Source organism: Orcinus orca, chromosome 2, assembly GCF_937001465.1.
Source record: "Orcinus orca chromosome 2, mOrcOrc1.1, whole genome shotgun sequence".
In the NCBI taxonomy this organism is placed as follows: domain Eukaryota; kingdom Metazoa; phylum Chordata; class Mammalia; order Artiodactyla; family Delphinidae; genus Orcinus; species Orcinus orca.
In genome coordinates this window covers 189,566,618-189,590,813 of record NC_064560.1, presented here as the reverse complement: position 1 = coordinate 189,590,813, position 24,196 = coordinate 189,566,618, and the positions used below count along the sequence as shown (strand labels likewise).

General features: G+C 38.5%; 1 protein-coding gene across 11 annotated transcripts in view; it reads left to right on the top strand.

Annotated features, from left to right (window-relative positions):
* Positions 1-5,987: 5,987 nt before the first annotated feature.
* TRIP11 (thyroid hormone receptor interactor 11) overlaps positions 5,988-24,196 on the top strand; it is a 66,597-nt gene continuing 48,388 nt past the window's right edge. Inside the window, exons 1-6 of one of the 11 annotated variants that reach the window (XM_033418934.2) lie at positions 5,988-6,135; positions 11,303-11,364; positions 16,264-16,374; positions 19,350-19,628; positions 21,553-21,621; positions 23,471-23,636. In XM_033418934.2, coding sequence (XP_033274825.1) covers positions 16,342-16,374; positions 19,350-19,628; positions 21,553-21,621; positions 23,471-23,636 — 547 coding nt within the window. In that variant the 5' untranslated portion in view covers positions 5,988-6,135; positions 11,303-11,364; positions 16,264-16,341. The other 10 variants (XM_049706575.1, XM_049706573.1, XM_049706572.1 and 7 more) reach the window with 10 other exon arrangements.

Sequence of the window (24,196 nt, the reverse complement as noted above, 5' to 3'; positions counted from 1 at the left end):
ACTGGTTTCAAGGAAGGCCTCTGCAGAGGTGCCTTTCAGACACCTGAAAAATGAGGAGGCGCTATACTGCCTGGGGAAACGGCAAAAAGCACAATGACTCTGGGGCAGACAGAGGTGGTTGCTTGTCTCTGAAGAACAGAGAGAGCTGGAGAGGCTGGCAGGTAATGAACAAAAGCTGGAACTGGGATGTAGGCAAAATCTTATGTACAGTTTTATAAAGATAAGTTTGAACTGTATTTATATTTTATTACACCAAACAATCTGATTCTAGAATATTCTCTCCTCTAGAATATCCTAAGCCTTTTTTAAAAAAAATCTTTTAAAAGGCCCATTAACTACATCTTCTACCAAAGAGCCTTCCATGCCAGTGTCCACCTTAAGCAACCCGAAAAACTGAATTTTTAACACTAAAGGTATATTGCTTAACCTCTCTCAGATCAGAATTTTAGGCAAGGCTCCCACTTCCCACTTGTGCATTTTGTTTTCCTTCCCGTTATATTTATGCAGTATTTTTCATCACTGTCAGAAACTACCGTTTTGAAAACTTAGCATTGTATTGATATTTTGCTTGTCAATCCACATCATCAATTGTAGTGATTAATATCTGAGTAGCTCCCTTTGGTCTTTCTCAGCCACTTCTAGTCCAGGACATCGTCATGTCACATTTAAGCATGTACCATAACACCTTACCCGTTCACTTGGCCTTTGGCCTCTCTGTTTTTGAAACCAGCTTTCCCAAAGCTCTTTAGGCCTGTCACTCCCATTACCTTTAAGTGAACCTTCATTACTGTCAACATGTTATCGTATGAAATGATGATGTGTAAATATTGGGAAGGATGATACCTAATTATTTGCTGATATGATTGTATACCTAGAGAACACAAGGAAATTAACTGAAAAGCTACTGGAATTAATGAGGGAGGTCAATAAGTCAACAAAAACCAATAGCTTGTTTGTATACCAGCAATAACCTGGTAGAAAATAAGATGCAAAAGTACCACGCTCAACAATGTCTAATGCTTGGAGCACCAGACGGGTCCTAAGTTCCAAGCAAAGGTGAGTGGAATGGCCTTGTCTCAGCCCCAAACCACACATTGTCACACAGGCCCTGAGAAGCTCTGCTGGTACCCAGAGTCCTGCTGAGTCTCTCAGAAAATCGTTCAGTGGGTTCTGGTATTCACCCCTCTAAAGTGGCTCAAACCCAGTGCCAGAGGCCAGGAAGGAGCTGATCCCACACCTTTCATGCCTTCTCCAAATAAGATATGTTTTCTCCAAAAGCTGTGTTTCTCTTCTGCACAAGGGTAGCCCTGTCTCCAACACTGAAAACATTCTCAGGCCCAAAGCAGATTTAGCTTTTTTGAACAATCATCTGAATCGTCTCCCAGGGACTTTTAGTTAAGTGCAGAGGATTACTGTGTGATTCTACTTATGAGGTCCTTAGAGCAGTCAAATCCATAGAGACAGGAAATAGAATGGTGGTTGCCAGGGGCTGGGTAGAGTAGGAACTAAGGGGTTGTTATTTAATGGGTACAGAGTTGCAGTTTAGGGAGATGAAAAATGTTCTGGAGATGGATGGTGATGATTGCACAACAATGTGCATGTACTTAATGCCACTGAACTGTATAATTAAAAACAGTAAATTTTATGTATATTTTTTCACAATAAAAAATACATAGGATTGATCACTGTATTTACTCCCTTCCAAAATCCCACCTAAATGAAAGTAAAGGGACTTCCTTGGTGGTCCAGTGGTTAAGAATCCGCCTGCCAGTGCAGGGGAAACGGGTTCGATCCTTGCTCCAAGAAGATCCCACGTGCTGCGGAGCAACTAAGCCCGTGCACCACAACTACTGAGGCCATGTGCTGCAACTACTGAAGCCCACATGCCTAGAGCCTGTACTCCGCAACAAGAGAAGCCACCGCAATGAGAAGCCTGCACACCACAATGAGGAGTAGCCCCTGCTCGCCCACAACTAGAGAAAGCCCGCGCACAGCAATGAAGACCCAACACAGCCAAAAATAAATAAAATTTTAAAAAAAGGAACTACATAAATGAAAGTAAAGAAAAAATATAAACTCATAAGTACAGAGAGACCAGCAGAAGAGATGAATTCATTAGATTAGATTTGACTGTCATAGAAAAACCTAATATAACAGTGACTTTACACGCTACAAATTTTTCTCTCTCTCATCTTCAGGAAACGTAGAGATTGCCAATCCAGGGCTCATAGGGCATCACACAGTGTCAGGAATCTGCTTTCTGTATTCTTGCTTTACATACATGGCTTCCATTGCTAATGTCAATTCATGGATCTAAGACAGCTGCTATGGTGCCCATGCTTACATCTGCATTCCAGCAATCAGAAAGCAAAAGGAGGGTGGGAAAAGGCCATGTGCCCTTTAAGGTCACCTCCTTAAAGTTGCACATACCACTTCCAGTTATATGACCCCCAAGGATAGGTGTGCATGAAAACGGTAAAGGGGTGACAGGCTCAGAAGGGGCACTGGCATCTTTTACTGTACCATTGTCCAGGTAAAAAGTGACAGTTCGGTCTTCCCTGGTGGTGCAGTGGTTGAGAGTCCGCCTGCCGATGCAGGGGACACAGGTTCATGCCCCGGTCCGGGAAGATCCCACATGCCGCGGAGCGTCTGGGCCTGTGAGCCGTGGCCGCTGAGCCTGCGGGTCCGGAGCCTGTGCTCCGCAACGGGAGAGGCCACAATAGTGAGAGGCCCGCGTACCGCAAAAAAAAAAAAAAAGTGACGGTTCAATTACTATGCCCAAAGGGGAGAACAGACTTTGGGGAACAATTAGCAGTCACTGCCAGTTGAGGCAACAGCAGAAGAAAGATGCGAACTTTTCTCTGGAAGACGGAGAAAGTTGATACAGGAATGAGCAGAACTGAGGAAGGTGCATACCAAGTATTAAAGAGAAGGACATCCAGCAGTACCCAGGACATGAAGCAACACCTATCATGGAAGGTGGGGGTGAGATGTGGACTGAAACCAGGCGGATTCATTAAAAATAATCCAAAAAACAGCTGTTTCCCTAGAGAGGGGCCATTCATCAATAAAAAGTATTTAAAATAATTTGCAGAAGTAAAAGACATGGTTTTTGAAAGGGTTTGCTGAGTCCCCAACATAATTAATGAAACAACAAACCCACCCCAAGGCACATCATTATTAATTTCAGAGCATCAAAGATAAAGGGAAGCGTCTACGAGGTTCCAGAAAGAAAAACAAGGCCCAGAGAATAGGTCAGGGGAGAGTGGAGCAGGGAAACAGAGGACTCCGGGTAGAAAGGACTGAGTCTAAGCAAATAATAGAATTCTTGATACTTTCTTGAAGAATTAGGAGCATGTTTTACAATTCTGTTGCTAAGTTTTAGAAGGATTAGTGATTTTGTAATAACAGAAAATTGTGCAAATCTAAAAGATGGAATTTGTTAACTTCAGGAAGAACAGAAGTTTGAAAAATAAAGGAAATGTTATCTTAGCATACCATGTGGCTCAGCAATGAACAACACTTATGTAGTCATATAAAGTAAACTTTAATTAGTGATGTCACCAATAATTATGATATCACTCTATTGGGAGCTCAGAAGGAAGGGAAATAGAGGCATGTGGTAATACAAGACTGCTAAATCTTTTATGTTCTGTAATAGAGAGAAGGTAATGTCTAAAATTAATGAGAAAATGGCAATTATAAGCATAATATTTAGAAATTAGTCTGATCTTTAGAGGGAAAGATCAGACTAATATTTTAAATTCTATTTTAAAAAATGTGTTTTTTTTCCTTCACATTTGCATAAATAAAACATTTGGATGGTTTCATCAGAACAAAGGAACTGTTCTCCCTAGAGAAGTATTGGTGATGCTGCCTCGAGAAATGGAAACCAGTTTGCAGTTGGTAGTACTTTTTGTTGTTGTTGCTGTTAGCTTTTTAAAAAAATCTTCTACCTGTTGAGGTTACAAAAATCCTAAGTTCAGAATTTCAGCTGGGCAGATTGGATCCCACCACGGGGAGCCATGCAGGTTCATGGGCTCTGTCTGATGTGGTATGTTTGATATTGCTGGGCTGATTTTGCTACTCATTAAGTGATGATGAACACCCTTATTAGCTACAGGGGTTTTGGGTAGGAAAAAGAAGAGGTGTCTTCAGCCCAAACTTCATCAAACTTGTATGTCTTTCAACTTTTGATTATAAAAACTTTCAAATCTATGCAAAAGTAAAAGACCACTATAATGAACCCCTATGTACCCATCACCCAGCATCAACAATGATCAAGTCCTGACAATTCTTGTTTCACCTACCCTGTCCCCATTTTTCTGAAGCACATCCCAAACATCATATCATGCTATTTATCAGAACCAAACTTTAAGTCTCTCAGACCATAGTCCATTGCACTATAAACAATTCCCCATAAGGAGGACTTCAGGATGTAGCTTTTATGTTAATAACTTAATACATGATGTGAAGACATATATTTTGTTGTTTTCATTAACTGCAGTATCTTTATGGCATAACATGAGTTTATGGAAATGGCACTCCAGAGAACTTACACCTGTAGGAAATAAGAGCTTGATTTACACTAAACTTTTCACTGTCATCCAGGAACCCAATTAGGTCCTAAGTTCACGTGGCTCCTTTTCTCAAAGCAATCCCTCAACCTACTCTAAGTTCCTATACTGGCTTACCAGGTCCTATGTGATCTGCCCTCTCCTATTCTTACTCCTTGGTCCTCACTGCTTACCACCATTCCCCAGCCCACTCTCCTCCAGCCATCCTTGCTTTTTGCTAATCCTCTAACCTGGCAAGGATTCTCCTACCTCAGGACCTTTGCATCAGCTGTTTCTTTTGCCTGGACTGCTCTTTTCCAGATACCCACATGTCTCACTATCTTATTTCCTTCAAGTCTCTGTTCGAATATCACCTTACCAGTGAGGCCTTGCCTGACCACCATCTACAATATTACAAGTGCCATTTCTCCCCACATCCCTTCCATATCATTCTTACCCTGTTTTATATTTTCCCCATAGCAGCCATCACCACCTGTCTTATATTTATTACATTTAATTTCTCATCTGTTCCTTCCCAGTAGAACGCAAGCTCCACGAGATCAGGGACTTTGTGTGTGTTTTTTCTCCTGCTGTATCTCTGGTGCTCAGAATAATGGGAGACACATTAATAACTTGCAGGTCACCTTTATGTCACAATTTTAAAACTTTACACTTAATAGAACTCACCACGTACCAGGCACTGTTCCAAGCACTTAAAAATTACCTTACTTAATCCTCCAAACAACCCTGCCCAGTAGATACTATTATTATCATTCCCCATTTTACAAATGAGAAACTGGTACAGAGAGGTTAAGTAACCTACCCAAGGTCAAACAACTAATAAATGAAAGATCCAGGCAGTCAGGCCCCAGAGTCTGCACATCTAACCCCTGGGCAATGATTCCTTTCAAAAAGCTACATGGAAAACATTTAATAAAAACTTCCAGAACGAGATGCAAATTTTATTTGAAAAGCATTCAGATTTCTGGGAGGGCTACTATTCCTATGTGCCATCAGAGTTCAAATACTGGAGGCATTCCCAATGTTCCACTCACAAATGAAATGAAATGAAATGAAATCTGTGGCGGCCCCTGCTGTGAATAAAATCGAAGAGAAAGATGCTGGTATATTTGGTGCTATGCTTAAAAGACCTGCAGACCTATCCTGCTCTTTTCAAAGTAAAAATTGTGGCAGTCTCTCTGGCCAGGTAGTGTGTGTCCACATACCACTGCAGCAAATGCCTGTAAGTGACTTATTTTCCTTTAGGGAGGAAACCAAGCAATTCAGGACACAGGTGTGTGCACCAACTTGTGTAACTGACGGCCGTGGGAGGGGTGGGGCCTTGCAGGGCTAGTGCCACCAATACCTTAGGAGAGTTCACATTAGAAGAGCTTTCCTTCCGTATTAAGTTGGCATACTGTCCTCTAAAAAGTTATTTTTAAAAGAGATTGTCTGTTTTTTCAACTTCATGGGTTAGGTCGGCTTCATGAATAAAGCTCTTCGTATATTAAAGAAGGCAGGGTATCAACTGTGAGCTGGAAAGCCAGCAGAGAACATTTCCATTATGAAGATAATCTATGTAAGTATGTTTGCTGCCTGGACACTTGAATTTGCAACCCATCCCTTCTGTGTATCCTTAGTTAATACCGTAGTGCCGGGCACAGAGCTGCCCTAGACAGGGTGTAGAATAATCGTTACTGTATACGTGTGATAAGTTATGTAAAGTCCACTTCCTGTCCGGTGGAGGGTCTCCGCCCAGTCTCCTCGCACCGCTGCCTTCGCGAGTGTAGTCAGAATTAAAGCACTCAGGTTTCACCAACAGAGTAGGAGTCCACGGGGTTCCCTTCCCAGGCCACGCCGGCTTTGGGGGGCACCCACCGAGGGTCGGCTCTACCTGAAATCCAGCCGCGGTCGGCCGAAAGCGCAGCGTCGCAGCAGGTTCCGGTCGCTCTTCCACCTGCTGCCAAAGCGGGCAGGCTACGTGGAAGACAACCTTGTCCTGGGCTGGAGGCACAGCGGCCACCGCGGCCGCATTTGGTCCTCCGAGATCCCATGTTCCCTTGCGCCAAGGAGACGTCCGGCGGCTCCGCAGGGCCTTTCTACGCCATCGCGGCGCCTCTTTATGGTCCATTGCCGCGTTCAAGGTGGGTGTCATGGCTGCCGGCGTTGAGTTGGCAGGAGTTGCCAACGGAACTGGGGAAAGTCACTAAAGCAGAGGAAGAAGTGGCCTAACCCGGACTGTGGGAAGTCGTGAGAATGAGCGGAGGCCCCGCGGGGGTGCCCATGTCACTGGAATTGGGCCCCTGGTAAAGTCCCAGGCCAGGCCTCTGCGTTTCTAGTCAGAGCCCGGCGGTTGGTGGGGGTCTCCGAAGCCGGCGTTGTCTAGGAACCCCTGTCTTATCAAATCCTGAGTGTTGTGATTTGGAGCAGTCCCCCGGAGACAGCGGTTCAAGGACATTTGGCGGGGTCGTCCGACGACGCTGGCCGCCTTTCTCGGAGCGGAGCAGGTTGTTCTCTAACCCGCAGCGATGTCGTCCTGGCTTGGGGGCCTCGGCTCCGGCTTGGGCCAGTCCCTGGGTCAAGTCGGGGGCAGCCTGGCTTCCCTCACTGGCCAGATTTCAAACTTTACGAAGGATATGCTGATGGAGGGCACGGAGGATGTGGAAGGTAACCGCTGGGGCGATGGGAGGGAGGGATTTACTGGGACCCTGGGAGCGTCCGTTTGGTCCCCAAGTCCATCTGTCACGAGACGTAGACAGGTCCAGAGAAGTGTCACTCCTTTTGCCTCTTAACCGATTTTCTCTAGTGAGAGACCATGGGGGTCGGGGGGTGGGGGAAGAGTTCTGGTTTTTCTCCTTTGAGTACCCAGGATAGTTCAGAGCTGTAGAAACTGCCCCTACGTCGCGTAGAGTTTATTTTTGTTTGGTTCATCCACGCCCACCTCTTCCTTTGCCCTTAACTTGGGGGCGGAACTGATTTTGATCCTCTTCCTTTATACTGACACAGTTTAAAAAATTATTTGTGTATGACACGTCACTTTTTGGGGGTTTTCTTTCTTCGATTTTCGTTAACAATTGAAGTAACTCATAATTAAGATATTTAGTGACTCTTACTCTTTCTCACTTGAATATATTGTTAGTGAAACATGGGTATGGTTTTCCTATTATTTTATAGTTTTGCTTATTCAGGTGACACATTACAGCGTTCCAGCTGAAAGTGTACTTTTGTGCCTAATTGCCCACTGCCTCCCCCCCCACACCATATTTCTACAGTAGAACAAGTAAGATAACCCTGTTCTTTGGGTACCCTTAGCAACCTTCACTCATTTTTGAAGTCCTCATTTTGTTTTACTAATGAATAGTGACCCAGAGTTACATGGTAATCGTTGATTAAGTTAATTACTCCTTTGATTTCTTGATATTTCTTTCAGCAAGTAGTGTTTAGATCAAAAGACTTTTTAAATTTCATTGTGAGTCTGCCTCCAGAGAGATAATGGGTGGTCTTTTGATGAGAGCAGTTTCTTTGGCGGTTTGTTGTAAATAAATTAGAATTCTGGTTTAATTTTTTAATACTGATTTAACTGAGTTTTCGTGTTTATTTGGTTGAAATAGAGAATGATGGTTTGATTTAGAAAAATAGTATCTATATTTAGAATTTCTGTGGGGTCTACTTAGAAGGGAGGAAGATTGGGGAGCTGCCGAAATCCATTTAACTGCTTGGGGGTACATCAGGTGGGACAGGTTGGGGATGGAAGTTAAAGGGATTCTTCCTGTGTTCAGGAAAGGCTCATGTGACCCTGAGGGCAGTCAGAAGCAGAGAAGGGCTAGATAACATGGGAAATGCCAAGTCTCTCCTTGTTTCCTAGATAGGGGAAAACAGTTGACTATTCCTTTGACCCTAAGCCAGAAAATAGGCACCCCGCCTCCAACTTGGATGTCCTACAGGCTTAAGGTAGAATTCAGTTTGTTCTTCCCACCAAATGTGCTCCTGTATTCTCAATTTTAATGGTTTCACCATCTACCCATTATAAACTTGGAAATCTTTGTCACTTTGTTTTGCGACTTTCTTTTTTTTCTCCTACTTCCAATTAGTCACCAAATCTTGTTCATCCTGTGCCTGAATTGTTTGTATTTGTCCTTTCCTTATTATTCCTACTTCCTTACCTCAGATCCCCATTATCTCTCCCACACACTATTTCTCTTTCATGTCCTGTCACTTGTTTCTCCTTACATTACTCCATTTCCTGTTGTGTTGCCAATTACTTTTCTAAAAACAAATGTGCTTTAAAATCTCTTGACTCTGTTACTTACAGGATAAAATCCAAGCCTCTCAATTTTGGGAGACCAGAAACCTATCCTATCTGGGTTCAACCTACCTCTTCCAGTCTTACCTCTTGTTCTCTCCCCTTTTCTCCCAATAGCCGCATATATGCACATTCATATACACAAGCATGCTTACACGCAGAGCTTCTGCACAGGCAACGTTTTGAGGTACCTACACAGCTCCAGGCCTTTGCATGGAAAGCCCTTCCTTTCTACTTCCTCCACTACCCTCCTTTGCCTGGAAAACAGTTTTTCCTGTATGACCCTGTATGACCCTGTATGACTCACATGTCAGGTACCTGGTGAAACCATTCTCACTCCATGGCAGGCTGAGTTGTGTCTAACAGAACTTTGTGGATCTCTCTCTGACAGCTGTATTTTATTTATCCTTATATTACCAGTATGTGGTCCCTTCCTTGGTACATAGTAGATGCTCAATAAAAAATTTGCTGAGTGATTAAAAATCTGCTTTTATTGTTTTCCCTTTGCATTAAAATAGGACTTGCTTAACATCCAATTTATTGATTTTGTGACTCATTTAAAAATAGGGTCAGAGTGCAGTTCATTTATTCATTCAACAAGTATTTATTGAGTGTCTACCCTGTGCCAGCAGTGAACAAGAACCGTTCCAAAATAGCACTGTTGATACAACTTGAAAATTATCCATCTTTACAATATCAGAAAGTTGCTCTTTAACCAAACACTATATTGATTTAGGAGCTTGGGCTTTTAAATCAGACATGGATTGAAATTCCACTTCCATGTGTTACAAATTGTGGGATCTTTGGAAAATTATTAAATACTTAACCTTTAAAAAGCAGAGTGTTCTTATCTGTTAAATAGGGATAATTATACCTGTCATGAAGTTGGGAGGATTAAATGAAATCATGAGTGTAAAATGCATGGCACTGTGCCTAACAAATAGTAAGCATCAATAAATGATAGTTGTTATTTTTGTTTTCCCTCATTGAGGAAAACTTTTTTGGTCTGCATAACATCTCCCATTTATTCTTAAAAAGACCAGGATTTTGTGGGGGAGGCTCTGGGGGGAAAAGTCTTCATGACTTTTTTTTTTTTAATCCCTCTTTGAAACAACTGCTGCTTCTAACAATGACCTTCCTAAACAGATTAGATTATAATTTGTTCCCTTCTGAATAGCAATTAGACAATCCTGTCAGAGTTTCAAGCAAGATGTATAAACAACCACCCAAGCATCCCCACCTGATGATTTTCAAAAGAAGAGTGGGTTTGTCACTGTTATTTATTGGATGCCACTTGTATTTTCTTTTGATTTAAACTAATTCAGAGAAATTATTTTTATAGTATTAAAGGGCTGTGAGTAATGAAGAATACTAGTACTTAGAAAAGAAATCTAGCTCTGTGGATGATGATTATCTGGCAGCATCAGCTGTGCCATTTTGGTACTGTGGGCCTTTGACTTTCCTTTTAAATGAAAATGTACAAAACAAGACTGAGCTCATTCACGTTTTAAATAACTTGTGTCCACGTTACTTGAAATAAGTGTTCTTTTGCTGCATTTTTATTCTTTGTTTGTAGGTCATTAATTTTTTGGTAGTATTGGGAGTAGAAAAAGGCCCTCTAAACCCCAGTTTCATAAGAGAAATACATCCTTGGGAATTCCGTGGTGGTCCAGTGGTTAGGACTTGGCGCTTTCATTGCCGAGGGCCTGGGTTCAATCCCTGGTTGGGGAACTAAGATCCCACAAGCCGCACGGCACGGCCAAACCAAGAAAAAAAAAAGAAAAGAAATATGCCCTTAAAACCCCAGCTGCGTAAGTTTCATCAAAATTTATACTAAGCCAACAGAGAGAGATTAATTTTCCATAACAAAATTTTTTTTAAATTTATTTTATTTTTGGCTGCTTTGGGTCTTCGTTGCTGTGCGCTGGCTTTCTCTAGTTGCGGTGAGCGCGGGTTTCTCATTGCGGTGGCTTCTCTTGTTGCAGAGAACGGGCTCTAGGCTCACTTTTTCAATAGTTGTGGCTTGCGGGCTCTAGAGCGCAGGCTCAGTACCTGTGGCACACGGGCTTAGTTGCTCTGCGGCATGTGGGATCTTCCCAGACCGGGGCTCGAACCCGTGTCCCCTGCATTGGCAGGCTGATTCTTAACCACTGCGCCACCAGGGAAGCCCCATAACAAAATTTTAATGAACACTTCCATGGGGTAAAGGTAGATGCTCTAGGGTATAGAAGATAGGCAAAGAATGACTTACATGACGATAAAGAACGTTTGTGACAATAGAAAGTTGTGATAACAATCAAGTGATGTTTGTCTTCTGAATTTGTTCTTAGATCAGCATACCATTCTGTTTAAAGCTCAGTGAAATATGCTTCCCTTAAAATGCCTGTTTACTTCACATGGTGTTGACTGAGTATATATTCAGTATATGCTGTTTCTTTTGTAGCAGAATTACCTAATGCTAGGAGAAAGGAAGTTGAAGCCATTCATACAATCTTAAGATCAGAGGTAAGGAAACGTTAAAGATTTAGATTTTTTTCTTTTTTGAAGCCATGAAAGTTATTCATACTTTATTTCAGTCCTCTCTTTTTAATGCACTTTTTCTCTCTTTCCCTTTATCTTAATTTTTTTTTTAAGCCCTGTCATCTTCATTTGATGAAGAATGTATTTACATGTTACTGCACTTTGCTATTAAATATTCCCACCGCTGCTTCTGAATGCTGGAAGAAGGAAATCTGCCAAATTTAGAAAATAACATTGGCAAGTTTATCATTATCAAGGATTTACTATGTTTTATTAGTATGCTAAACTGCAGTAGTACATTTATTTAAGTATAATGTGAAGAATGCAATTCTGTTTAATCTAGAGCTTTTTAATCCCCTAACATTAAAAAAGTGTGATATTTGTATACAGAGAATGTAGAATATAGGAGTAGCAAATTAATTTTACCATTTTTTCATTATTAGTCAGTGCCTCATGGTAACTAGCTCTGGACATTGTACTTAATAGGGATGAGGAAATGTTGGAAAGGGTTCAAAGGAAAGCCGTAAAGAAAATGAAAGGTTTTAAAGTGGGATCTGTTGTAAAGTACTAAAGACACCCAACTATTTAGCCTTTGGATAAGAACAGCAAGGGAACACTTAATAGTATTTCAGCAAACAGTATTCTTAGAGGACTGTGGTAAGCATGTTTTCCCTTGCTAAGCCCATAAAAGAGAAAATGGAATTTAAATATAAGAAAATACTTTCTGACTGAGCTCTGGTCTAGATTATCAAGGTCAGATTGTGGAATTTGAAAGTAGAGGGATCTCTCAAGAGGGACAATTGAAGTATTCTGCCTCAATAGAAAATGGCAATTTGGTGGCACTTAAGAGACCTTAGCTGTAATTACCTAATTAGTAGATACTTCAGTGACAGATGAATGTAATAGCTTCTTTCTTTGTAAGGCTGAGATAGGAAATCGTCCCTATAGTCCCTAGAGAAATCCTTGAGAAAGCACTCAGGATGGGCCCACCCAGGAAAATTAGATGGCAGAGATGTGTGTAATGGTATTAATTAAGCTAAATTTGCCAGTATACATTTGGGGGAGGGGGGAAGCAAATGGGGTTAACCTGCTTAATGAATGACTGCTCTGTACTGAGGTTGAGAAGAGAGATAGAAATCTTCTGTCCCTCTGTTGATTTCAACTCTAGTCTCTCTCCTAATTTTATCTTTGGACTGTGGCAAGTATGGTTCTAGTGTTCAAAAATATTTATTTTTGGTATAACACATCCCCAAATGAAAGCCAACTTCCTTGCTTGGTGCTTATTCAGAGTACTGTGAGCTACTCAAATACTGGGTTGGCCAAAAAGTTTGTTTGGGTTCCCGGACAAACTTTTTGGCCAACCCAATACTAGAGGAAAACAGACTATTGGACTTTCCAAAGACTTTATTTTCTAAGGTGATTTTGACTATACATGATTCTTGCCTTCTATCAGCACATAAGCACTTCATAAAGGTAATGCCTTATGTGACTGCAATAGGAGAAAGTGAACATATGATTGAAACCACTAGGAGATTACAATAGAAAATTCTATTTATTTAGAAAGTTTTAGTATAGACAGAGGGCAGTATGTTTTCTAGAGGAAATTAGATTTGCTTACAGATGTTAATATTTGAAATTGACTTAATTAGTTAAGTTTCCTCAGTTGCAACTAATGGCAACCAATCTAAGCTAATTTAACCATCTGTGCCAAGAAAAAGTCTTCACATTTACCATCTCGATCCAATGTACTTTTAATTTTCTTGTTTTAAGTTATTTTATAAAAAATTTACAGAAGTAAGAATAAAGTGATAGTGAAAAACTTTATTACAAATTTTAATAAGAACTTATATATAGCAAATTCAGACTTTTATTCCATGTGTTTCTGCTTTTGAAAGCATATATGCTCAGAATAGGCAATGTTCTTTGAATGCAGTTAACTGCTTATTAACTCTTTTTGTGAACTGGAATGTATCTTGTGAATACTGATTCCAGATTTCAATTACATCTCTAATAGATTTTAACCTATTATTACTTCTGGTTCTTCTTCCTGACTTGTGTCATTAAAACCAATACTTATGAAAACTTTGACGGCTTATGATTTTGTTAAATGCATGGCTGTTTGCTCCATAATTACAAAGCATTTTTATTCTTAGATTTATAAATACCAATTAGAGTGATCAGTCCACTGAGTTTTTTCATTTTTATGTCATCTGTTTCCTCCTAGTCACCTGTGTATACACCTGCCTTCAGCATTTGTCCATGTAGGGACTGTATCAAGTAAATGCTGGTGTACAAATGTGTATAATGAAAGAATACTGTTACATATCCATTTAGTAAAGTGGCATGAATGGTTCAGGTTTTTGTCACAAAATATTGTGAGATAAAATCTTTTCTTATAGAATGACTAACTTCATGAGAACACCATATTTCCTTTTTGCTCTTAGAAATATGTTGTTCACTCCTCAGTTCTTGAGTTTGAGAAATTCATCTAGGATATTGTTATTCGAAGACTTGTCTGAGATTTTGCTCCTACATTCATTTTCACCATAACCATTAGACTCTAGAGTCTAATGCTGTTTTCTGTCTCTTTGCATTTATCTTCTCAGTTGTCTAATTGTGGAATATTTTCCTCTGTCAGTTTTCTTCTCTGTTGAAAAGTGAAAATTCTGAATTTTCAATTGTGTTCAATGAAATTGAAAAAAAAAAACCTCCCCCCAAAACAAACAAACAAAAAAACCACTGCAAAGATGGTGTCTCCAGATTGGCTTTTTCCTTTTTAAAAGATGATGCAGTACTTTGGGTAATGCAGTCAGAAAACTGGTTATTTCACTGTTGCATCATTCTTCTAGGTGATTCCATCAGTTCTTCTGTTTTCTTAAGTCTTTTTTTTAACATAGTTGTAAATAATTGATGATTAATGATTAATTCTTAGGATGATAAAATAGCAAAACGTTTCAAGATACAGAAAAAACAAGATCATTGTGACCTCATGATTATTCTTAGATTTATATTGTAAAAGGGCCCAATGTACCCTTATGGTAATTGCAAGATATAATGAGTTTTAATCTTTTTTTTTTAAAGTGTATTTTCTCTTTGTTTGTTGGAAGACTACTAGGAAAGAATAAATGTTTTAAATATCAGTCCTTAATACTACTCAAAAAAGAAACTCACAAACTAAAATTGGTTCCAGTAGACCTTGATGATATAACAAGGGTTAAGCACAATGGAATAATTTAAGGATATGAGTATCTCATGGATTCCAAGGCATAAATTTTAGCCAGTCTTTAGGAAAGGGCTTCAACCAGAACTGGATGCCATCAGGAATCCATCTGTCTCATTTTTATTCCTCTCTGTTCTTTGTGTGTGTTTATTCTTTTTTCCTTTCAGACCAGCCCCCTTTGCTTCATATTTCATATAATAGAAAATATGACCACGGACAACTCCTGGCATGTTTTGGGTCAGCCACATGAAGAGAATCTGTCCTTCATATGCTTTATCAACCTGACTCTTACATGACTAGGGAGATGAGGAAAGACAACCAATTAGTTATTGGCCAAATTGAAAGTTTTCCAGTTCTAGTTATTCATCAGTGTTAAACAAGTAGCCTTAGGTATTTTTATGTGAAAAAGCCTAGAGTGGACTTTACGACTAGGTTTTGACTTTAGTATATTCTCTTGCTTCAGTTATGTATGGTATTTTCATGTGAACAGCTCACAGAAAATCGTGCAAATGCAGCCAGTACATTAGAAGGTAATTAGTTGTGTGACCATTGATCCTGTTTCTTATTCATATTTCTGCAGGATAACCAAGGTCTGTTAGATTTCTGGAGATAGACTCCCAAAACTAGAGTTTGTGTGTGTGATAATTTTTCCTTTATTTTACACCATTGATTTTCTCTGGGAATTCATTTAATCTCCCTGGTTCATAATTTTCACATATGTTGATGTAAGAAATTCCTAGAATCTAAGAAGAAAACAGATGACATCCTCAAAGTGAAAAAGTCTTCACCTTCTAGCGGGAGCTTTCTTTCCCACCATGAATCTCCTTATTCTCAGTTATCATTGTTAAACTCTGCTTGCAGATACATTAGTAGAATTCTTAGTATATTATTATCTGTAATAATTTGTAAATTCCTTTTTGCAGAAAGTTTTAGTGTCCGTTTCTCTTGCTCCATTATACCCTTATTCATTCAAATGTCAAAGGATGATATTAGGTTAATAATTTAATACTTAGGTACATAAAATTTAAGTAATTTATTCCAGCATCTTAAAACAAAAGACTGTGATGTCTAGATTCATTGAATTATATTTAGAGTATTTTTTGTACTTCTAACTGTAGTTTTCCAAACTGAGTTCTATTAGTGGTTTTTAAAATGGATTTTTCAGAGGTGCCTCACTCAGGAGCCTAGGGTTCAGTCAGACAAGTAATGTCAGTTTTTGTCCTCCTACCTATACGTCAGCCATAAGTCTTTTTTAAAAAAGGTTTCTTTAAAAAACTTATACTGTTCAGGGAGAAAACAAAAGTTTAAGCATGTACTCTAGGTCATTCATTTACCAGACACTTATTGCCTACTGTATGCTAGACACTGGGTGTACAAAGATGGGGGAAACACTGATCAGTGAGTTTTCCTTAGCAGAAAATCAAACTGATCAAGATTTTTAAAAAACTTTGGTTCAGAATTATGCATAATCTCTATAAACATGCTTATTGCACTTGTAACTTTAATTGCAATTGTGGTTTAAAGGTCAGAATTCTGAGACCTACTATAGTACATCTTTTTTGTGCATGAAGCAATATGTTTTTCATAATGCCCTGCACATAACTGTTACTAACATGTTTTACTTTTAGTCTTTTTGTTGAAAACACTTTTTTCGTTGCTTCTAGAATGAGAGACTCAAAAAACTTTGTACTGATCTGGAAGAGAAGCATGAAGCATCAGAGCTTCAAATAAAGCAGCAGTCTATGAGTTATCGAAATCAACTGCAACAGAAAGAGGTAAAGGTTATTACAGTTACTTCATGTTTACTTCACTGTAATGTATTTAGGATGGTTTCTAAGAGTTATAATATAAATCAAGCTCTGTTTAGATCCATGAAAATATCAAAAGGGTGTTGAAATTAGTAATTTCCAACTCAGTATGATATCACTAATTTAACAAGAACTCTGAAAGCTTTTACGTTTATATTACATAAACTAACCTTTGTGGAGTTTAATTTCTACTTTCCAAAAGAAGAAAAGTCTTTGTGTCCAATATCTTCAGGCATTTGTTGCTTATAATTTCTGATTTTATGAAACTTATTTCTCATCTATTTACCTAAATTTGTTTTAAATCATTGTGATTGTTAATAACATTTCTTTTAAAAAAAATGATTTTAACTACAAGTGTTAACATATGCTTACTAGTGTTTACTTGATTTTCCATGGAAAAACAGAATATTAGGTATTTTATAGTTGACTTATACTGTTCTATAATTTTTCCCCCTTTAGTTTGATAGAAATGGTTATTTTGGAGGTAGCTTATCTTTCCTTTGCAGTTTTGATAATATTATATAATTTAACCAGTGTTACTACAAATCCTTAAAATAATAGACTATGTCCCTAATGTTTCATTCTGTCGTTGAATTCTCTTTAGTGTTTAGTATGTAAGTGGAATTCAGTAAATGATTCTGTGGAATTGAGCCACAGAATTTCTTGTTTAATTATCCAGATCACTGGGGTGTTCTTCAGTTTGTTGATTAAATGTTCATTTCTACCATCACTTTATATTTGGGTTTTTAAAATTTAGATGCATTGATTTCAAGTTCTTTTAGTGACATACTAAGATGAAAAATAAACCACATTGAAGATAAATATAAACATTTAAAGAAGAACTTAAATTTCCAATCTGTTTGGAATTGATTTCATAAAATACAATAAAAATGAATTACTACAAAAATAAAATGAATGTAAAAAAGCACAGTTACAAGTTCAAATTAAAGTTAAAAGCCCACTTTTTTTTTTTGTAAAGATTCAAAAGATGTAAAATTACTCTGTCAACTTGCTTTATTTTTTTTAAACTTTATTTATTTGTTTATTTTTGGCTGCGTTGGGTCTTCGTTGCTGCGCGCAGCCTTTTCTCTGGTTGCGGCGAGCGGGGGCTACTCTTTGTTGAGGTGCGCGAGCTTCTCATTGCGGTGGCTTCTTTTGTTGGGAGTACGGGTTCTAGGTGCACAGGCTTCAGTAGTTGTGGCTCACAGGGCTCGAGCCCGTGTCTCCTGCCTTGGCAGGTGGATTCTTAACCACTGCGTCACCTGGGAAGCCCCTGTCAACTTGCTTTAAAAGTCTTTAAGCCTTACTCTTTCAGTTTCTTTACTTATCTTGTCATGGACTGGTAGCAAACATTCATGGCATTGGTCCACAGACCACACTTTGAGCAGCACTGATTTACAGATACTCCAATAGAGCAGTAGCTGAATCACCCAGGGGTTTACAGCTGAATCATAAAAAATACACATTGTTAGGTCCTCTAGGAGATTCTGATTTAGCGTACTGGGAAGGGGCTCTGGTATTGGTATTTTTCAAAAACCCCATAGCTGATTCTGATGCTTACATCCTAGTTGAAAAAACTGCTGTGGAATAATCTGGCATTTTATTTTCTACTTCACTATGGATATTAGAGGGCAAATTAAGAATTCAAGTTTAGGAATACGTCTTTGTTAGTAGAGTTTGTACTTTTTAACTCTACAACTTGATATAAATGTCTGTTGTATAATGAGAACTTTCTTTGCATTATAGCTACATTTGAAAAGAATTGTTGATTTCAGTACTTTTTACTAGAATGAAAGATAATATATACTTTAGATCTGCTATTTTCTGAATCTATTTGTTGCTCTCGTTGTGATGTTCATACTGCCCAGAGATGCAATTTGCCTCATGTCATTTATGGGAAAATAAAATTTGTACATTATTGTAAATCTCCATTAGAGAAGGGGCTCTGATACGAAAAAATGTCTGTTTACTATGACATTTAACATAATTGTATTTGGTTTTTGTTTGTCTAATTGCTTGACATTAGAAATACTGTTACTTGCTGACTGTCTCCTCAGTATCAAATTTTCCTCCGTTGTGGCAGGTTGTCTTTTGGACTAGCTTGAGTATTTTACAGAAAGCTTATTTCAGTTTTCTCTAGCTTGCTTTTATGTTTTGAGTAATCTTTTACTTGGAATGGATGTGGCATTATGGTAAGTCCTATTTTTATAACTTCTTTTGGACATTGACTTGGTATTGCAAGCCTTCAGTCAAAACTCTACTCGGGGTTTCACGGTTTTTATACTGTTGTCTCCCTGAATAGAGTCAGATTTTCACGGGCCTTTCTTTGCCAAGGCTAAAGCCAAGGCCTCTTTCAGTGCATGATTTCCTTCTAAGGCTAATGGGCTATTAATCATAGGCTTACTGTGAAGATCGGATTAATAAATCAAAGCTTCCTTCTAGCTGTGTTGTGTAGACCAGTACAGAGTTACCTGATTCATGGTGCATTTTAAGCCTAAATCCAGCCATACATAATCAGTTACCAAAGACTCTTCCAACAGGTGTTCTAAGGAAGCTTACAGTGCATAGACTGTTGCAGCTTTTATTTTCTCATCTCTTGAGGCTTGATAATCACAAACAGAACCCTAAGAAATTGCGTATATACTATACTACCTGGTATGTAGAAGGTGGTAAACTGATGTTTAACTGAGCATTTTATTGCTTTAGTTAATGTATGAGTGGAATTCTGTTGCTCATATTAATCGGAACATTATGCTCTATGGTAATCATGGTTTTGAAATAAAAATGTTATGTTGGGGTGTTATAGACAACTTGGATTCAGTTGATGGAGTACTGTCGTTGGGTAATCTTAAACTATTATAACTTTTAACATTATGAATGTATAAAAGGGTCAATATGGTTATTTTGAAGTACCTTCTCTAAAATATGGATTATAAATATAGGTAGAAATCAGCCATCTTAAAGCAAGACAGATTGCGCTGCAGGATCAGTTGCTGAAGCTACAGTCAGCTGCTCAGTCAGTGATTTCAGGAGCTGGTGGTGTACCAGCAACCGCTGCATCTCCTTCATTCAGTTACGGTTTAAGTCATCATGCTTCAGCGTTCCACGATGATGACATGGATTTTGGTGACATCATTTCATCACAACGAGAAATAAACAGATTGTCAAATGAAGTTTCAAGACTTGAGTCTGAAGTTGGCCACTGGAGGCATATTGCTCAGGTAGGTAGAATTTTCATGAGTTTTTGAAAACTGTGAGTGAGTAAAAGTAACGATGCTGTGTGTAGAAGTCTTGGTATCAGAAAGAACCCTGGACTAGGAAGTCAGAAACCTGTATTCTGATTCAGCCAGTGACTTTTTAAATGGTTTTAGTCAGGTCATCTTTCTCTCTCAGCCTCAGTTTCCCCTTCTGTACAATATTTGGAAGAAATTTCCAAAAAATTTAAAGCAAGAGAACCATGCTTTAAAATAAAATTAAAAGCTACAAGTCCAGCACTTAAAGGAGACAAAAATGGAGTTGCTGTGGTTGAACCAGCACCTCTTCCCCTGGAGTCCCTGAGACTTCTCTGGTGGAACCAAGACACCAGATTTGAAACTACTTGCTTAGATGTTGTCTGAGGTTCTTCTTTGCATTAATTATATGTAAAATGAAAAATCTGATAATTGGTATTATAAAACACATAAACTATTATGTGTTGTTTCTCACATATTAGAATAGAAATTAAGTCCTTCCTATTTTGGGCTGTAAACTTTCTTCCAAGGATCCCTTTTTTGTCTTCTTTATCAGATTTTATTTATTACTGAGGTTGCCAATACACACGAGACCTGAAATAAACTGGAACATTGTTCATATAGACTTTATTCCATCAGTGTGGAGAAAAATAAAGTACATAAGTAAAGAGATTATTTTCTATCTTTTTGTGAGTGTAATCTTGTTGTGTAAAGGAGAAATCCTCCCAATTAAAATGACCTCCTGGGCTTCCCTGGTGGCGCAGTGGTTGAGAGTCCACCTGCTGATGCAGGGGCCGCAGGTTCGTGCCCCGGTCCGGGAAGATCCCACATGCCGCAGAGCGGCTGGGCCCGTGAGTCATGGCCGCTGAGCCTGCGCGTCCGGAGCCTGTGCTCCGCAACGGGAAAGGCCACAACAGTGAGAGGCCCACGTACCGCAAAAAAAAAAAAAAAAAAGATCTCCTTTGTTGTTGAGCCAAGAAAAATATTCTGTGGTGTTTTCCTTCTTATTTTGTAAAAGTATTGTCTTCCCTAATTAGTTAACAAACTCTTGAATGGTATCTTGTATTTACTGTGTATTAGTCACTATTGGACTAGGTTCTTTAAAGGGTGCTTGGCATTCTTTAATAAGAATTTGGGAAATAAATGCCCCCCATTTTTTCTTACTTGTTTTTTAAATTTTTGTTAATTGAAGTATAGTTGATTTATAATAGTTTCAGGTGTACAACACAGTGATTCAGTATTTTTATAGATTACACTCTGTTTAAAGTTATTATAAAATATTGGCTGTATTCCCTGTGCAAATGCCCCTTTTTAAAAAAACGTATCTTCTAATAAAGTTAGTTTCTGACTTTCTCTTTTTTTTTTTTTTACATCTTTATTGGAGTATAATTGCTTTACAATGGTGTGTTAGTTTCTGCTTTGTAACAAAGTGAATCAGTTATACTTTACATATGTTCCCATATCTCTTCCCTCTTGCGTCTCCCTCCCTCCCACCCTCCCTATCCCACTCCTCTAGGTGGTCACAAAGCACCGAGCTGATCTCCCTGTGCTATGCCCTGTGCTATGTGGCTGCTTCCCACCAGCTATCTATTTTACGTTTGGTAGTGTATATATGTCCATGCCACTCTCTCGCTTTGTCACAGCTTACCCTTCCCCCTCCCCATATCCTCAAGTCCATTCTCTAGTAGGTCTGTGTCTTTATTCCTGTCTTACCCCTAGGTTCTTCATGACATTTTTATTTTCTTAAATTCCATGTATATGTGTTAGCATATGGTATTTGTCTTTCTCTTTCTGACTTACTTCACTCTGTATGACAGATTCTAGGTCTATCCACCTCATTACAAATAGCTCACTGACTTTCTCTTTTATAAGAAAATCAGTACAACTATTTTCTAATTGTGTTTTTCTGATCTAGACTTCTAAAGCACAAGGATCAGATAGCTCTGATCAAAGTGAAATCTGCAAACTACAAAATATCATTAAGGTAAGGTGGATTGTTGGAACAGTGGCTGTTATACATCTAAAATTTGCTTATTAAAAGTATAAGCCTAGGGGCTTCCCTGGTGGTGCAGTGGTTAGGAATCCGCCTGCCAGTGCAGGGGACACAGGTTTGGGCCCTGGTCCGGGAAGATCCCACATGCCACAGAGCAACTAAGCCCGTGTGCCACAACTGCTGAGCCTGGACTCTAGAGCCCTTGAGCCACAACTACTGAAGCCCATGCGCCTAGAGCCCATGCTCTGCAACAAGAGAAGCCACCGCAATGAGAAGCCTGTGCACCTCAACAAAGAGTAGCCCCCGCTCGCTGCAACTAGAGAAAGCCCACGTGCAGCAACAAAGACCCAACACAGCCAAAAATAAATAAATTAAATAAATAAATTTTTAAAAAGTATAAGCCTAAATTAATAAAAGGCTCAGTTATAAAAGTATTTTATAGATTATGATATTCACTTTTTTTGCTGTTTTTGTATCTTCTCCATTTTTTATGGCACCTTAAGCATATAATAATATCTCTCTTTCCAAAATCATTTGGTTTTGAATATTTATTAGGTAGTTTATATTTCATAAGTTTCTATCTTCTATTGTATCTCGTAAAATAGTCTTTATTAAAACAATTCTAGGGTCACTGAAATATCAAGATACTGACAAAATACAATGTTAATATTATTTATTGTAAACAATTATTTTCCCTTCATGGTGGAATTTTGCTAATTTGTTTCAGTTATTTCCTTCCAGAGAAGTCTCAGTTACATATACTTAGCACGGCAGTGAATTGTTTTTAGTATGTAAATTATTGTTATGTTAGAATTTTTTGGTTTTTGGTTTTATTTTTATTACAATACCAGTGTGGATGGGTTCCTCATTCAGACCTGGCTTTGAATCCTGGCTGTACTAGTTACCAGCTGTGCTGCTTTGGGCGAGTTACTTAACCTTTACAAGCTTCTGTTTATCATCAGTGAAGTAGATATCATAATACCTCTCTTGTAGGATTGTTTTTGAGGTTTAAATGTAAACTTCCTTGTCAAGTACTGGCACATAAGTAAGTGTGTAGGACTAAAGAATAACTTTATTTCTCTTCTCAGGAAATAGAAGCTAATTTATTGATTAGGATTCTTGGCTACAAGCAACAAAAACGGTCTCTGGCTAAGTAAAGCATAAGAGGGTTTATTAGAAGGAGCCAGGTACTCTGTCCACAGGATTGAAGGAAAAATTGAGCATTTTGGCCTCAGGAAGGGTAGAAATTAGACCAGCATCAGAGATCTAGGTAGCGGGACACAGTGGATAGGCTCTCCAGGGTGCAGCTATTATAATGCTTCTGGTCTAACCAGTTTCCCTCTTTGAAAGACGCAGATGAATATCCAGGTTCCTAGGAGAGAGATAGTGGTCTCAACTTGGGTAGCGAGACACCTTGGTTGACAGTTTAGGGGTCCTATCAAAACTGAGAGAAGGAAAGACTGAGCAAAAAGATAGGTATAATAGGACAACAGGAACAGATTGGCCAGAAGGTGCACACTGATATTGGTGGAATATGTCATTAGCAGAAGTTCATGGTCACAGATACTAAAGAGAAAAAGATATTTTTGCTTGCATTTTGTTTCAGTTGTTTATTGCTGGTGTTCCCTCATTAAAAGTAGAAAAATTGCTTTTAAGGCCCAAGAAAGGAAAGGGTGGGGTCTTTTAGAATTGTCCAGATTTGGGGCCTGTACTTAAATTTTTTCAGCCTGAGCATGTTCAGAGAATTATTTTTAATAATATGGACTTTTGGACAACAATGAAATAGTTTAGTTAAATTCATTTATTTTAAATATGGTTAACTTCGTTTTTATTTTTTAAGGAACTTAAACAGAACCGAAGTCAGGAAATTGACAACCATCAACATGAAATGTCAGTATTGCAGAATGCACATCAACAGAAATTGACAGAAATAACTCGTCGGCATCGAGAAGAATTAAGTGACTATGAAGAACGGATTGAAGAACTGGAAAATCTGTTACAAGAAGGTTATTAATTTTGTTAGTTTAGTGTATTAAATGACATAATTAAATGATAGACTTAGCTGATGTAAAGTTGGTCAAAGTTCTAAGGAATGAGTAAATGACTGGTTCTGCTCATCTGCCAGAAATTTACAGCGGCACCACTATTTTCAAGATTCTGCAAAAATGGAAAAGTCCTTTTACCTTTGTGGTAAATAGTTATAATACAGAGATCTCTTTGCATTGTTTGGTGTGTTTTTACTTTATTTCAAACTCAGATACAAAGGCTTCTTAGTATTTGATTCAAGTAATATCTTTCCTTAACTATTTATTTAAAAATGTTTTGTGTATTACGGTAATTTAACTTTTTTTAAAAAAAGACTTTATTTTTTTAGAGCAGTTTTAAATTTATAACAAAATTCAGGAGGTACAGAGATCTCCCTTATACCCCATTCCCCCACATGCATAGCCTCCCCCACTATCTACATCACTCATCAGAATAGTACATTTTTTTACCAAGGCACATCATAGTCACCCAAAGTCCATATTTATCTCAGAGTTTACGTTTAGTGTTGTACATTCTATGG